The sequence below is a fragment of the Amaranthus tricolor genome, chromosome 2 (genome assembly GCF_026212465.1).
Source record: "Amaranthus tricolor cultivar Red isolate AtriRed21 chromosome 2, ASM2621246v1, whole genome shotgun sequence".
NCBI lineage: Eukaryota > Viridiplantae > Streptophyta > Magnoliopsida > Caryophyllales > Amaranthaceae > Amaranthus > Amaranthus tricolor.
Window position 1 is genome coordinate 383,359 of NC_080048.1, and position 17,194 is coordinate 400,552.

Here is a 17,194-nt window from a genome sequence, read left to right on the forward strand (position 1 = left end):
TATTGCAGTTACTAGGCAGTTACTTTGTGTTAGTTACTAATTGATAAATGCTCATGTATATATAGAATATGATTCTAAGTAATAAACAAGAAGAAAAAACAGTATCTTTCAAACGAAATTCCAGAAATTATTAATTCTTCAAGTTTTTCGCCACTTTTTTTGTCGTGTCATTTTCTGTCATGAGTAGAAATTCATGGGTTGTAACCCAGTAATTTCAATCGGGTTTCGTGTCAATTTCGGTTAAAAATATGGACTTTCAGTTAAAAACGTAAAAATTCATGATAAACATGAGAAATTGGAACCATTAACTATTGACTTAATTGCAATTTCATGAACGATTCCTCAATATTGATTTCAAATTATGCTCGTTAGTATTGCGTCTTTTCAAGAAAAATTGAAAAATCTTTATTTCCTTTTTTCTTTTTCTCAATTTCAACTATAATAAAAATTATGAGTATATGTAAACCCCGAAACAAGAACAAAAATTACACAGACCGTCAAGTATCTTATATATGATATATAGATATCCGCACGTGTGAAAATTGACTATTTAATATAATAAACATAACCCGATTTACAATACAATCATATTTTACGAATTCTACAAAATAGTACTAAATAGGGAAAAATATCTCTTTTCTCCGCAAATCCTTTTTGTAACCATACAATACAAAAGAAAGGGTCAAAAGATTGGTTAAATAAATCAACTCTATATTGTTTCTGATTATTCTGTCTTTATCTCGGCGAAGGCATCAAATTCTGTATCTGTTTATTTTTTGGTATCCAATCAGATTGGAATATCGAATATCATAATAATGGTCGAAATTGAACTGATATTCTATCCAGAGCAAAGTCGGAGGGTGGATAGTCTGAGCCGAGTCCGACCCATTGCCATCCCTATACTCATCACCTATCCGCTATCCATGACGAGTATGAAATTTCAAACCATATGCACTACAAGTGTTCAAAATCGGATACTGAATCGATCCGAAAATACGGTTTTTCGGATAGCGAAAATCATGATCCTGTTTCTGTTTAAAAAACTAAATATCCGGAATTCGGCTATCCGACTTAATACAGATCGGATTATGAATATAAGATTTTGAATTTTATAATTTTTTGGCTTTTTGGTAAATAAATTATGTTTTTTTACACATAAATACTTAAGTTCACTTCGCTTTCTTTTTTAAATCAAGCTTATTTGTAAAATTTGAATACAAATCATATTGAGAATATAGTTGAATTTTCAAAAGTCTAAATTAATTAACAAAAAATTAATTAATTAAAAAATTAATTATGCAACTTAGTTACAGTTGAGAATTGTGAAGTACGTATTAGTAAATTCAGCAATCTAACAAATTTTTATTAAAAAATATGTATATATTTATAAATAATAAATATAAAATAAAAAAAATAGAAAACCGAACATGAAGATATTCTGTTTTGCCAATACTCTGATCTGGATCAAACATAAAACCATATATTCGGTCCTAATTATCCGATTCTTAAAAACGGATATTGAATATTCTTGATCAGATAATTCAGATCGAATATTTTTGAACACCCCTAATAAGCACCCACAACCCAACAAAGTCATACTCATAATTTTACTCTAATGACCACCACACACAAACAATAATATTAATTAGTTGGGGTTTAATCTATTTATATGAAGTTATGAGGATTGACAAACACAAAAAAACAACCCAAAACTTCTTCCTACAATTTCCTTACAAAGAATTCCTTGCATACATTATTTTCTCTGCCTTAAATGAAAAAATCCCGAATAAACTTCTCTTCCCCATGGCTTACCTTCTTGATTGGTTTATGGCAATACAATTGCCTCTATACAAATTTTGCAGCAACTTAGATACATATGATTATCTAGAAAACAACCTTAATTATGATGATCCATATGATTATATAGACACAGTTTTCTTCACTAATCAACTTAGATACACTTGATTTGGGATACAATTCAGTAGATGGAAGCATCCCTGTGAAATTGTTTTCACTACCATCAGTCAGGATCATACAGTTGGAGCAGAACAAGTTCAGTGGACAGCTGAGAGAGTTTGAAACAGTGGCTTCTTCTAATTTATATTGGTATTGACTTAAATAACAATAACTTGGAAGGGCCACTCCCAAAGTCAATTTTTAGATTAACTAAACTTGAATATCTGCAACTTAATTCAAACAAGTTTAACGGCACACTGAAGCTGCGTGATTTTCTGCAAAACTTCATTTATCTTTGATCGTCTTGATCTTTCAAACAAATCAAATAGATTTTAAGTGCCCTTGATCTTTCGAAGAATCACATACTAGGAGGGATTCCTAGGTGGATATGCAACGCAACTGACCTTGAGCTTCTTAGTCTACAGTACAACCATTTCAGTCAGACAATTACAGATCGTCTCTTCTCTATGACTCGACTTGAGGTTCTGAATTTGAGAGGAAACAGATTAAGTGGTGCCATTCCTGATAAATTAAGAAATGTTTAGTTAGAAACTCTAGATTTGAATGAAAATTTTCTGCAACGAAAAATTCCAGTATCACTTGCCAATTTTACATCATTGGAGGTATTAGATCTCGGACATAATCAATTCTACGACACCTTTCCGTGCCACTTAGAAAGCATGCTGAGATTGCAAGTTCTCGTCCTCAGATCGAATAAGTTCAAGGGGACCATACTCTGCCCAGAGAATCATTCAGTTTGGCCACAACTTCATATTTTGGACCTTGCTTCTAATCACTTCAGCGGCAGGCTCAGTGATCAAACATTTCTCAAGTTTAAATCGATGATCGTTCAATCAATAGACCAAGGGCCAAGCCTTGATCAATTGCTTTATTACTCCCCGAATACTGATGATTACTATGAAGATGCAGAGGAGCTCACTTTCAAAGGTTATACTTATTTCTCGGATAATGCTTTCCATGGTGAGCTACCAAAAGAGTTGGGAAATCTAAATGCTCTTATCGTACTCAACTTTTCTCACAACTCCCTCTCAGGCAATATTCCATCATCATTTGGGAATTTGAGTCTTATAGAATCACTTGATCTCTCTTGTAACTATCTCAGTGGCAAGATACCTCCACAATTTGCAAACTTGAACTTCCTCGAGTACTTAACTTATCTTATAATAAGCTTTCGGGAAAGATCCCAACAGGAACTCAACTTCAGTCATTCAGAAGGCAACCAAGGACTGTACGGTCCACCATTGACACCCGTTCGTGGAAGACAAACTGATCCATCGATTCCTTCACAAGGATCAGATTGGAGTTCAAAGAGCTGGTTAGAATGGATGATCAGGGGTGCTGGAGTTGGGTTTCCAATGGGAATCAGCATAGTCATATTACCTCTACTCTACATCAAGAGGTGGAGGGAATGGTACTATAAACATCTTAATATAGTGGTCACAAAGATCCTGCGTAAGAAAGATAACACGAGGGGAGAAGAAAGCAACGGAGGCAGAGACAGTAAACCCAAAACAAAACTGAAGGATCCTACATAAGAGGAAGGTAAGTATGATTTCTTGATAATATATGCCACAGTAATCTACCAAGAAAGTCAGAAGATATAGGGAACGGAACTGCAAGCTTCTTGATAGATTCATCATGAAAATCCATATTATTTCGATTCAATGAGTTGTTTTCAGTATGTTTCTTCAATGGTGTTCTGTTGAATAATAAATTTTCTTCCTGTTTCTTAATACTAATTTTTTTAAAATTTATATGGAGCAATCAATCGGTCCCAATCTTTTTAGATTAAGGTTCTGACATTATTATCGTCGTTGCATATGGAGCAACCAGCAATCCAGAGAGAACAAAAAAGTTTCTGAATAACTAATGCAAAAAACAAAACAAAAAACTCGGAAAGAATGCACCTTGCAGTCGTAGACAAAGCTTACAAAGAACAAGCTAATTCCGAAATCTCAACAAGGAAGCATCTGATGCAAAAAAAAAGAAGGAAAATTCTCCTCATATAGCTCGAGCACTTGAAAATACACATCGAGAGATGAAAGTTCTAATGGTTTAAGCCTATCTGAATAGTATTGGCTACTACATACACAGTGCAATGAGAAAAAGAAGACCAAATCAATTTACAATATTCTGCAAAAGGCCAACCCAAAATTAAAAAGGAAACACCCTTCTTCCTAGGACTTACTACTTTATATTGACAGAAGTTATTTCCCTACAAAGATGGACTCCACTTTTATACAAGGAAGCCACGTAACTATACAAGCGGCTTAAGAACCCGACTCACCATCCTTCTTCAATAATTTCTGCAATAGTGTGATGTGTGTCAAGATATTTACCATATTCTAATAGGAAAAAATAGCTTTTGACATAGAAAAATTTAAACAAAATCCATTTGTGGAAACTTCTTGATCCAGATGAAATATAATATTATAAGTGGTTTTAACTAAAGAGTGTTAACATATGAAGAGATCTGTCACCTAGGCACCACCAATGATGAGTTAAACCGGGTTTTGTGACTCGGATTATGGTGGTGATCTAGATAATAGAAAGTCCACAAGTGGGTTCGTGTTTACTTTGGGTGGTTCGGCGATAAGTTGACAATCATCTTTGCAAGTTGTGGTTGCTCATTCGACAATCGAAGCGGAGTACATAGCCGTGGCGGAGTCATTCAAGGAGGCAAAATGGCTTAAAGGTCTTGTTGGTGAAATGTGCAATTTCGTGTGTGAGGTAAGTGTGCATTATGATAGTCAAAGTGCAATTCACTTGGCTAGGAATCAAAATACATTTCATAGAAGGTCCAAACACATTGATATTAAGTATAATTTCATCCGGGATGAAGCTGAGCACAAGAGGGTGTTATTGAAAAAGATCGACACTACGGAGAATCCAGCTGACATGATGACAAAGTCATTACCTACAACCAAGTTTGAATTATGTGTTGACTTGGTTGATTTAGCTCCTTGCTTGAGATAATGCCTTTTGGGGCACTTGAGGTGTGTATATTTTCTTTTGTTTATGAAGTGGATTGATGAATGTTTTTGACTTGGGTGAACTCAAGTCAAGGTGGAGATTGTTATGAATGGTATGTGTGACTTGAGTGCACAAATTAAAGTGTGTATTCAAGTGTGTGACTCTTGGTTTGTGGAATCCAAAAGGGTGTAATTATGTGGAGAGTATTCATGGAAATTATTGGTGTTAATGAAGATTAATGAAGAAGTAGAAAGGTTTGTATTTATGGTAGCTCGATCAGAATTCTGATAGAAGAAGCAGAGAGGTCGCTCGACCTACCCGCTCGACCGAGCGAGCCTCATTGGTAGGTCGAGCGGTCAGACAGAATGCTCCAGAATGCAGCTGATGCTCACTCGACCCAGCCGCTCGACCGAGCGAGCTCCCTGTTTCGGTCGAGCGGATCCTCTGATGTGCATGGGATGCTGATTTTCGACAATTTAAGTTCTTGGAGTTATTTCATATTTTTCATTACTCTATATTAATACTATATTCAAGTGAGCTATTGACATTCATGTACCTAGTACTATATATAGAGCTCTCATACTCACACATCAAACACATCAAACACAACCCCTAAGCCAAACACATAGCCTTTTGTTTATATCTCTTACTCAATTGTAATTCTTCATTTGTAAGTGTTGTTTATACATTCTTGAGATAATATAAACAGAAACTACACACCACGGAGGACGTAACCATCATTGGGTAAACCTCCTTAAATCCTTGTGTCTTTTTTGATTAGTTTACATTGTCAAATGTTGTTTTGTTCATTGTTGTTTGTATTGTTCTTAGCATCGTAATGGTTTTGGCAAACGTTTTCATGGTAAAATTTGAATGTACCTTTGTAATTCATCATTGACAATAGATAGAAGATTATCTTGTAATGATGGGCCATATGTAAACCCGTCAAAATTATCCGACACGATTCCCGAAACCTAACTGAAAATCCAGTGGGTTATAATATGAAAATTTTAAACTAACTAGACCCGGAAAACCGAAAAAATTGGGTTAAACCTGAAGGAAACCCAAACATGATCGTTTTGACCCGTTTTTCTTGTTTCAATTTATTTCAATTCCACGTCATCGAGATTCACTATATTTTCTGTCAGTTTTTATATTTGAGTTTTTATTTCTACATTAAAGTAATTTTTTTATGGTTCCAGTACATTAAAGTCTTAGAAGCAGTATATTGGTCCTTATAAAAACATTATAAAAACAAAAGAAAATTATTTTTTTATGCCTTTTTAATAAGAAATTAGTAATATTTTTTTATGAAAAAACTCAAGACCCAAATCGAGCGGACCTGTAGTTGACCCGGCTTGAAAATGACTCGATCAGAAATGACCTTACCCGAAACCCGACACCCGCGACAGAGCAATTGCGGTCTAACTATATGGCCTAAAACGCATTAAGTCGGGGTTAATTTTTTGTGTACATATTATTTATTTTTCAATTAATGTATTGAGTTCAAATTTCTCCTAACATAACTATAGAGTTTATATTTCATGACATGCAAGACCTAACATAGCAAAAACCATATCAAGTTTTCAAGAGAAGCAAAATACAATTTAGTCAATGTAGCTGTCCATGATACTAACCTCTTTGGTCGCAGCAAATGACAGTTGCTTCCTTTCTTTCTTCTCCCGTTGACACTCTCCACACCTGTAGAAAAGTCCTTCTTATATTTCTTAAGCTCTCGGAAGACAGAACTGCATAATCAATCATTGATGAGTTCCAGCGAATACATCATTCTTTTTCTTGCCATAAATAACATTAGCTTATTTCGGAACATAGATTGCTTTTGCTCATAATATTTTCAGTTCATTTAGTGGCAATGGGGTATTGGTTAGGTTTCAAGATGTCGGGTGGAATAAATTTTTTTAATTGCGAACTTTGAGAACCAAAGGAGAATAATAAGTAATAAGGATATCAATCATCTATCACCAAATATTGGCCTTTTTAGTGTGTGATTTGCTTTCTAAAATCAAGGAATTTTTATAAAAATGTATAAGCAAGAGAGATACCTTCTGCACCATAAGATCAAGTTTGACCTCCTCCCATCTGTAGTAGCTCTAGCACCATGGCGATGGCGACCACGATGAAGAACAGCACGTCCAGGAACATGGGAGTAATCAAGAATTTCCTAAACCAGACACAGGATATGGATAAAAAGAAGTGTCAGGACCACTGACAATCAAAGATACAGAAAAATATAGCACAAGTTTCCACTGTCCAATGCAAACCTTACCATGGGTAAATGCAGAAGAAATGTTAATAGGTGCAAAGGTTATTCCCTTTTTCCATGTATTAAATTTTAATTGCATAAAGACATGACAATACAAGAGTTGCATTAATAAAATTCATCATTTCTATCAACAATGCTACTTAAAGCTTCCATCAATTACTTGAATATGCTCCCCAAGAACAACTTATAAATCAAAAAACATGTAGAGGATATACTACCTAGACTGTACTTTCCCTCATTTTTATCTACTATCCTTCTCCAAGTAGCTTTGCTCAATAAAGCAGTTTAAGAATTTAAACCTTTTCCCTTTCCAAGATCAGAGGTGCTACAACTGCTACAAGAATTCCCCTTCAATATAAAGTATATTACTTCTAAATGAAAATCAAATCTTCCAATTTTACACTTACTTTCCCACTTCTCTACTCATCAATCTCTTTCTCTCTTTTCCAATTTTACACTTACACTTACTTTCCCACTTCTCTATTCATCAATCTCTACTCTTCAATACAAAGTAAGATCAGAGGTCTTACCTTCATATTCTCTCTCAGCCAATTCTTAACTTTTTTTGCTACAATTAACCTATTATTCATAGACTCGGTGCCAACCACAGATGTGAAGCCCGTGAAGGTCATTTCAGAGGAAGGGAGTAGAACATGGAAATTATAATGTAAAGTTTACAAGCTGATGCTAAATGAATACAAAATGAAAAGACCCAGGAGAAGAAAGGTCTCTAGATCCGTTGGAATCTTACGGAGAGAAAAATAGTATAACTTGTTGGCTGTGAGCACTCGCTACTTCCACAGAATTGTTAAAATAATCTAGAAAAATCTAGGATTTTAATTAAATATAAAAATATCTAAATTAAAGAATTAAAAAATAAAAATATCTAAGATAATATAATGGAAGATCCTAGAAAAGTAATTAAAAAATTAAAAATATCTAAGATATTTTAGTAAACTTGCACTATAAATACCCATTGATGTAATCAATTTTTTGTGCAATGAAGAACAATATTCATTCTACATATTCACTCATCTTCCTCTCCAAATAAATCCATTCACTATTTTACCATCTAAATTTTTCCTACATGAATCAAGTTTTCCAGGCCAAGAGATAAAGCGTGGCAGCATGAAAGGGGAATTGCCAAGCTGATATTAAGTGCAATAAGGATTAGCTATCCAAGAAGTATACAAAACAGAGAAGGCAGAGATTGAGAAGATTGATCGAAAATACATGAAGATCTGCATATATATCTGTAATTACTACAGCAATGCAAATGAAATTCCACATATCATCTGCACTAATAATTGATCCAAAAACCGCATATGTCATCAGCAGAGTCTAAGTAGAAGCATAAAATTGTCCAGTTGACCTCTATTTGGACAAAAAACATAAAGACTATGGTCTTAGATTAGGCACTAGAAACAATTAAAAGGCTTAAGGACTCAATCCTATAAAATGCATAAATTACTGTGTCGACAGTCACCACAGCTTCTGGTGCATGTATTGTGAAAGGAGAAGTTTCTACTCAAACATAGATAGAAATATGTGTGTGTAAGTGTGTGTGTGTAAAACAAAAGAAAAATAAGCTTTGATGTTAGTACCTCAGCCTGTGTTTCTGTGTTTCTGTGTGTGTGCAAACTCTTCTATATTTAAGATAAGACTGCTGAAAATAAAGGAAGTGACAACTTACGAAAAACTAATGAAACGCAGTTAGATCGAAAAACAGCAGCACTGAGTATGAAAACCTCCTTGTTTCTTCAAGTCAAAGCTGTTCTGAATATAGAGAAGCTGTGTAGGTGCTTGGAACGGCAGCAAGGTAGGACAATATTGTAGCGCCAATGCCACATAAATGTTGATGTTTCGTGTTCCCCACATGGTATTATTAGACTTGCTGTTCCATTCACATGTAATTAGTCCCTACTCCCTACATATTATTACTTCCTCCATTTGTTAATAACATTAATATTTTCTCATTTAACATGTGTCAGTAGCAAATGTTATGGAACGGGAAAAGTATTACACTTGCATTTTTGCTCCATCCATACTTCCTCGTTCTGAAATGCTTGCTACATTATTGTTATTGACGTTATTCATCGTTTTTTTATATATTGTGGTTAATGTGTAAGAAAAAAAAATTATAGTCAAATGTGATTTTTTTTTTTTGTGTGTGTGGAAAGTGTGATCTTATTTAAATTTACTTTCATAATATTCTTTTTATAAATTTTTTGGGATCGAAACTTGATCAAAAAATATAGACAAAACATATCACATTCAGTAGCCATCCATACTTCCTCGTTCTGAAATGCTTGCTACATTATTATTATTGACGTTATTCATCGTTTTTTTATATATTGTGGTTAATGTGTAAGAAATAAAAATATTCAAATGTGATTTTTTTTTGCGTGGAAAGTGTGATCTTGTTTAAATTTACTTTCATAATATTCTTTTTCTAATTTTAGACGTGCATAGTTCAGTATATAAATAATCAAAAAACACATTAGATTACATAAAAAATCAATTATAGCAAGTGTGTAATTAGTGTGTAGTGCATGTAGCAGATCCAATATGGATTTTGAAACATGGTCACTCATGTAGAACACAATACCCTAACCAACTCATCTAAGATACATTTACATATATTACTTAATTTTATTTTACATTTAAGTGATGTCAACTGACCTCAATGACAACACACTAAAACCGCCCACAAGTCCGTTATATTTTAATCAAATGTCATCAAATGTTTTGTTTTCTATTTCAGTTACATTTTTTTATTATTTGTACCGTCATTAATTTTAAATATTTACACAATTGTATTTCTTTTATAGTTTTTTTTGGAAAATTTGATATTAATAATCCAATCTTTCACCCATTTGCTATGAATAATCACAATTTTGGATTATTTTTTAATAAACTAATATTTGTCCTAAGTTTGCTATCAGCATACTAATAGGGTATGCTGATTGCAAATTAAGACCAAATATTAAATTATTATAACATAAAAAGTTATGCTGATAACAAACCAAGAGTAAATGTTAGATTATTAAAAAATAATCCAAATATTAGATTATTCAAAACGGATTGGTGAAAGATTAGATTATTAATATTAACTTTTCCTAGTTTTTTTTCCTTTTTCTTGTTATGAAACCGACAATATTGAGTTCCTTTCAAAAAAAAAACCGACAATATAGAGTATAGAAAAGTCTAAATTTAATTTCCTTTTTAACTTTTAAAATTTTATTTTTCTCTATCTAATGAATTGAACTTTTGCAATATTAGTTGTACCTTTAATTATTTTAAAGTGATCTTTATGTCACTAAATATCAGTTTGTTGTAGGTTTTATGTTTTATAAATGATTTTTCATATTGGTAAATCTTTTGATTGGAGTATATAATATAATTTAGAGCTTCAAGTATAAGTAGAGCTATTAAATTTTTTTTTGGAATTGAAACTTGATCAAAAAAATTTTCCACGACTAATCTGACTTGAAAAAACTAAAAAAAAATTGAGTTTCACCCAACTAAAACTCAAACCCAGCCATTTTGATCTGTTTTTCCAAATTGTCAACTTTCTTGGTTCATATCACTAATTTTTGGTCGGGAGCTCGGACTTTATATTTCTGGTAAGTTTTTGTAATTTGAGTTTTTTTTCTATGTTAAAGCTTTAAAACAATATATTGGTCCTATTTTTAAGATTTTTTTAAAAATAAAACAAATTTCCTTTTATTTTTTGATGAAAAAATTAGTAATAAAATATTATTAAAAAACTCAAGACCCATTGGGTCGACCCAAACTGACTGAAAAATAAAAAATGACATATACGAAAATGCAGATGTGACCCGAAACTATACCCACCGATCGTTTTGATAATAGGTCTAACTATAAGCGTAAGTTTTTGTTTTTGTTGATTTTTTGACATGATATCGGAGGATATATAAGCTTAATCTTTATGATCGAAGCCCCGATATATGTACTTGATCACTTGTCAGTTATCTCCAAAAGTGTTTAAAACAAACGTAACAACCTGACAGTTATCTGACCTTGTAATCGAACTTGATTAAACCCGACCTTAAAAATTAATTTATAATTACGTAAAAATCAAATGAACACAAGATCTAATTTTTAATTGATCAGAAATTACTAATTAACCCGAAATTAACCTAAATGAATACCTCTAATTTTCACATTTTGTGAGGGCCTATTCTCTTCGTCTGATCTGATTAGATCTCATCTGAATTTACTAAGGTCTGATCTGATCTGGTCTGATTCAGTTTGATCTGATCTGAATCTTTCTTATCTGGTCTGATCTAGTGTGACCTGATCTGGTCTGATCTGATCTGATTTTGTTTCATAAAGTTATTATTATTATTATTATTATTATTATTATTATTATTATTAATTGAAAATAATAATTAGTAACACCTAAAATAATAATAATAATAATAATATTAATATTAATAATAATAATAATATTCCTGTTAGAAGATGTTGCAGCTGATAGATTCGGTCGAAGCTCATACAAATCTCACCGGAGACTCTAGTAATTTCGGGTCGAGACTTCACAAAAATTTTCCAGAAGCTTTTACTGATCTTGGGTGAAATTAATGAAGCTCAAGCGAAGCTTATTCAATCTTGGGCGCAGCTTCCCAAAAATTTTTCCAAAAGTTTATTTGAGTGTTTACTGTTTTCAGAAGCTTCCCAAAAACAGCAGCACTGAGTATGAAAACCTCCTTGTTTCTTCAAGTCAAAGTTGTTCTGAATCTAGAGAAGCTGTGTAGGTGCTTGAAACGGCAGCAAGGTAGGACAATATTGTAGCGCCAAGCTCCTTGATCGGGACCCTTCACTGTTCTATCTCAACATGACAAACTTGATACAGAATCAACTTTTTCAGTCCATGCGTGATGAACATAGTACACTATCATCCATTGTTATGTTTTTAATTTATGCTTGTGATGTTAAATTAGACTGGACTTATTGTGGAAACACGAGCTGAACACACTCTATAAGCTAAGGTGATTACGATCCCAAAACCATATGACTATGGGAGGAAGGACTTTGATAACTTATAAAGTGTGCATACCATCTTTAATTCATCGATGTGAAATAAAACATCCCAATAGTACACTCAAAATATTCATTTCAATCTGCTTAATGTAAGAGAAAGTGAAGTGAAATACACTAGTACTTCAGAGGACCTTTACTGATCTGAGGATCATATGTCTGATCAAGGTAAACAATGCTGGAAACGTAGTCACTCACACCTTAAACAAGACCTATAAAAGAGTCTTCAAAGATACAAATACAAGGCTTTTTGTTCCATTATTTCTTCTACAAGACATTTATGGAAAGTGAAAACTTAAGAATAGTTAGCAGGAAACTCATGCAAGGTTTTTCCGCCTTCTAAAATTGTTTTTTGGTTGGCCTAAAAACAAGGTCGATGCCCAGCACTCTTTAGCATCAAGATATATAAGTGTATATGTAAAGAATGAAAGCTATATATGAGTATTACCCGGGACAAAAGCTATGAATTGAGGCTTCGTTTTGGGTAGAATTTCAACTTGCACAAGCTATGAATTGAGGCTTCGTTTTGGGTAGAATTTCAACTTGCACCTGCAGAAATTAGAGAAAGTTCAGTATAAACACAAAGAAGGATGGTGGCACTAGAAAGAAGGTATACAAATTTGTATTCTGCAAAAAAAGAGGCCATATACAATGCACGAATTCTAATGACATATAAAGTGCATACACCATTTTTATTTCATCGATGTAGTACGTACCATTCCAACAATAAAGTTGCCATTATCCCAAACCAGAATTTTGTGTTTCCTGAATAGAAAATCAAATTGTAAAACTACATGTGTAAAAAAAAAAGAAAAAAAAAAGAAAAGCTAAAATATGAAAATGATACGCTTCAGATAGGTAGCTAGATGCCAATTTTTAATTGTAAACAAAGCATTAATGAGTAATATTTATTAATTAAATCAAGAGACTTCACACCAATTTAGAAATTTATGATCTAGAAATTTATTAGCCTAAGCAAAGCCGTTAGTTTACAAAATAAGAAGGTGAATTAATTTAGTTATAGTTTACGACTTAACAACTGACCATAGAGGGAGCTATGGAATACTACTGATTTATTTGTCTTCTAAAAATATCAATCTAAAAACTAACCTGACGATGGGCCAGGAGAGCTATGGTGTTATTCATTGTCTTCATCAGAATACTCTTCATCCCAATGATCTTCATCAGAATTCACTTAAAAAACAATCTATAAATTGAATGTTGGGGATGTGTTGAATGCAAGGCCAGTCTTCTCCTGGTGGATCTTCTTTGCATCTTCTCTCCAGGCTTTTTGAACACAGCTTAACATGAAGTTTCTTGAGAGAGTTGAGTTTGGGCATCCAATTCGGGATTGCTTTCAGGCTACAACAACATATTTCAAGAGTTTGGAGAGCAGGCAAGAATTGCATCCAGTTTGGCAGATGCTCCATCTTTGGGAGGTCATACAACGTCAAGGTAAGAAGAGAGGGAAGAATGGATGGATTGTATCCAACACCGTCATTTTCTTCTTTTTCTTCCGAGAATTTTAGATTTTTACACGATGATATAAATAATGTCTCCAAAGCAGAGAGATGTTCCAATTCTCCAGCCACTATACTCCTTAAATTGAGGCAATATTTAATCTTCAGAATTCGGAGAGAAGAGCAAGCACGGAATACTTCTCCCAAATTCTCCACAACCAGATCCTCAAATATTGTTAGGGTTTCAAGACGTTGAAGAGCCTGAATAGGCAGTGAATTCATCCATGCCACATCATCAATATTCATGTGTTTCAATTTTGAAGATTCCAGAACAATGACTTCACTTGATTCTTCATCATCTCTTTCTGTTCTTCTCATTATCCCATTCAATCTTGTATTGAATTTCCTTAAAAACAATTCCTCCAATCTGGGACACACCGGAAAACACGTCAGCTCCTCACAATAGTCTATATGTAATTCCTTCAAAGAAGGAAGACATAATGAGGAGTTGTTATCTTCCACCCCAACCCCTCCTCTCCTCCATCCTTTCAATTTTGGTAGTATTTCTAACTTAAGTTTTTGAAGAGAAGGGAGGATTGACCTTTCTTCTACATTTCCAAAGCATTCAAGGTACTCCAACTTGAAACAACGATAAAGAACAAGATTTACAAGGTTTGAAAGATGGAATATCCTCTCTGGCATTAGCTTACCAAGATAATACCACATCTCAAAAAAGCGAAGACTAGAAGGTGGGTGCAGATCTTCCATCAATTTTATTGCTCCCTCATTATCCAATACTCTTCCAGAATCTATCTCATAATTAAAATCAATACGAATGTGATTGAGATGTTTTTTATCCCTCAAATAAAATCTTTTCCCCTCCCAGATTAGATCTTGACTTACATTTTTAGACAACTTTATTTCAATTCTAAGTCGACCATGGAGGTTTTGAAGATCTTTCAACTCTTCTAATTCTAAAAACCATTCTGACCAACTTGTATAACTTTTCTTACCACCCACTATAAAATCACTCAGTCTATAAAGACATGTCAACTTATCCATACCCTTGGGCATATACTTCAACTGAAAACAACCTGAAATATTTAAGACCCTAAGTTTGATCAACCTACTCAAATCTTCCGGTAACTCTTTTAAACTGACACAACCATCTAAAATTAATATTTCTAGATTACATAATTTTGTTATTGATTTAGGGAGCACTTCTAATGAGCGGTTTAATGAGAGATCTAAATATCGTAGATGCAATAATTCACCTACGTAATTTAAACTTGACAAATCTATAATTTTTAATCTTAATGCCCTTAGGTACCTACAAGTTTTCACTAATTTCTCCACAAGAAAATTATTTTCATGCCTAAAACACCCATCAAACCTATAATCATGATACGAACGTAAACGCGGTATATCCAAACAAGAAATTTCATAATTAATTTCCTCGTTGAATAGTGAGAGATGGCGAATATTTTTATCTAGGTTGTCACTTCCTGCAAAAATCTCCTTCCTCGAGACATCTTGAGCAATGTCATGCAAAAGATCGTGAATCTTAATCGAATCTACCTCACCAGTATCATCATCTTTTTCTATATCTTGGAAGAAACACCTTCTCAACAATATTAGAAAATGTTCCTCACCTGCATCTTCAATGCTCTGACCTTTGTGTGATGGAACAATATAGTTGTGTGCTATCCAAAGGTTTATCAATGTGTTCTTTTTCATTCTATAATCCTTCGGAAAAATGGCACAAAAACTAAAACAATTTTTCAATGAGAATGAAAGATGATGATAACTTAGCTTCAATATTTGTGTGATATCATTATTGCCCATGTTAGCCACACCCACTTCCTGGACTTCTTCCCACTTTTTCTTGTCTTGGCCATATACAAGACTTCCTGCCACTCTTATGGCAAGAGGAACTCCACCACATGCTTCAACAATCTTTTGCCCGATTTCGACCAAGTCATCATGATGATTCCACTGCTCTGAACTAAAAGCTACCTTCTCAAACAAGCTCCATGAATCTTCCTTTTTCAAGCCTTGAAGCTGGTACATTGAATCATATCCCATGAAGTTTGCTGTCACTTGTGAACGTGTAGTCACCACAATCCAACTCCCCTTTTGACCTACTTTCAACAAACTTACTAGTTCAATCCATTGATTGCGATTTTCAGTCCACACATCATCTAAAACAAGCAAGTATTTCTTATCTGATAATTTCTTTTGAAGTTGACTTTGCACAATCTGCAAGGAGGATTGATCTGTACATTTCTCATTTGTACATAAAGCTAAAATTGCTCCGAGAATCCCAGTAATGTTCAACTGTTTATGATGTTGATCAGAGACACAATGCCACAGTCTCAAATTAAATGCACTTTCAACTCTTTCATCACTGTACACAAGCTGTGCAAGAGCAGTCTTGCCTAATCCTCCCATACCCACAATAGACAGGAAAGAAACATCAGTTTGAACATCAGAATCAAGCAACCTACCAACAATATGCTCCAAGTCGCCTTCTCTTCCAATGATTTCAGCAACATCCACATACGAACAAGTCTCAGGCTTTCTATACTTGATAGGCTCATGATTAAACTCCATGATAAACTGCTTGTTGTAAGCAAAAGCATCCAACTTCTTCCGAATCTTGTCCACCCCTTTAGACATCTTGAAAGCAACAAGTAAAGGGTTAGAACGAGAAAGGAAGCGCTTCATCTTCTTGGATATTGTACCGTCAGCCTTCAAGTGCTTGTTCTGCTCGGCGAGAGTGACAAACTCATCGAGCAAATCCTCCGCTTCAAAAACAACATCCTTAAGATCCTCGATCCATCCTTGGACATCATCTGGGAGCTCCTGCGCGGACTGGGCTTTGCGAAGCACATTGTTGATGATGTTGACGGTGCTTTGGAGTTCATCAAGTTTGGATTCATAGCCATAGATTGAAATGATTTCTATAAGCTGAGGAGTTTGCAATGCAGAAAGAATAGTTTGGATTGCAGACAAAGCTGTTCCTGCGACTTCCATAATTTATCGGATTTCAAGGGATAGAAAAACTTAGGAAAGAAATAAATGGTACGAGTTTGGAAATGGTGAATAAAGAATGGTAAACAAAGGACTAATGCCACTGTGCAGTGATATGGTGAATAAAGAATGGTATTATTAGACAAAGCTGTTCCATTCACATGTAATTATTCCCTACTCCCTGTATAATATTACTTCCTCCATTTCCATTTCATAATAGTTACTACTAATAGTAATATTTTCTCACAAAACATGTCACATTCAGTAGCCATCCATACTTTCTCGTTCTGAAATGCTTGCTACATTATTATTATTGACGTTATTCATCTTTTTTTTATATATTGTGGTTAATGTGTAAGAAAAAAAAAATATTCAAATGTGATTTTTTTTTGCGTGGAAAGTG

The 17,194-nt window shown here is 33.8% G+C and overlaps 2 protein-coding genes across 7 annotated transcripts; one reads left to right on the forward strand and one right to left on the reverse strand.

The window, feature by feature from the left end:
• The first annotated feature begins 2,636 nt into the window (after positions 1-2,636).
• Positions 2,637-3,512, forward strand: LOC130807040 (receptor-like protein 19). The gene has a single exon (XM_057672319.1). It carries the CDS (start codon positions 2,637-2,639, stop codon positions 3,510-3,512), a length of 876 nt encoding a protein of 291 aa, XP_057528302.1.
• Positions 3,364-16,903, reverse strand: LOC130806915 (putative disease resistance protein RGA3). Of its 6 annotated transcripts, none has more exons than XM_057672155.1 (6): positions 13,409-16,903; positions 13,015-13,063; positions 12,747-12,847; positions 7,014-7,132; positions 6,588-6,698; positions 3,364-3,947 (listed from the first exon to the last, which is right to left on the reverse strand). In XM_057672155.1, exon 1 carries the CDS (start codon positions 16,792-16,794, stop codon positions 13,483-13,485), a length of 3,312 nt encoding a protein of 1,103 aa, XP_057528138.1. In that variant the 5' UTR covers positions 16,795-16,903; the 3' UTR covers positions 3,364-3,947; positions 6,588-6,698; positions 7,014-7,132; positions 12,747-12,847; positions 13,015-13,063; positions 13,409-13,482. The 6 variants fall into 6 exon arrangements, 3 of the variants coding, with proteins under 3 accessions (XP_057528138.1, XP_057528137.1, XP_057528136.1); XM_057672154.1 differs by lacking the exon at positions 3,364-3,947 and adding an exon at positions 3,964-4,283; XM_057672153.1 differs by lacking the exon at positions 3,364-3,947 and having other exon boundaries at positions 3,964-6,698.
• Positions 16,904-17,194: the final 291 nt, after the last annotated feature.

Bases quoted from the DNA above. Each gene is read 5' to 3' on its own strand.
- LOC130807040 (XM_057672319.1), top strand. From the start codon at position 2,637: ATGCTGAGATTGCAAGTTCTCGTCCTCAGATCGAATAAGTTCAAGGGG.
- LOC130806915 (XM_057672155.1), bottom strand. From the start codon at position 16,794: ATGGAAGTCGCAGGAACAGCTTTGTCTGCAATCCAAACTATTCTTTCT.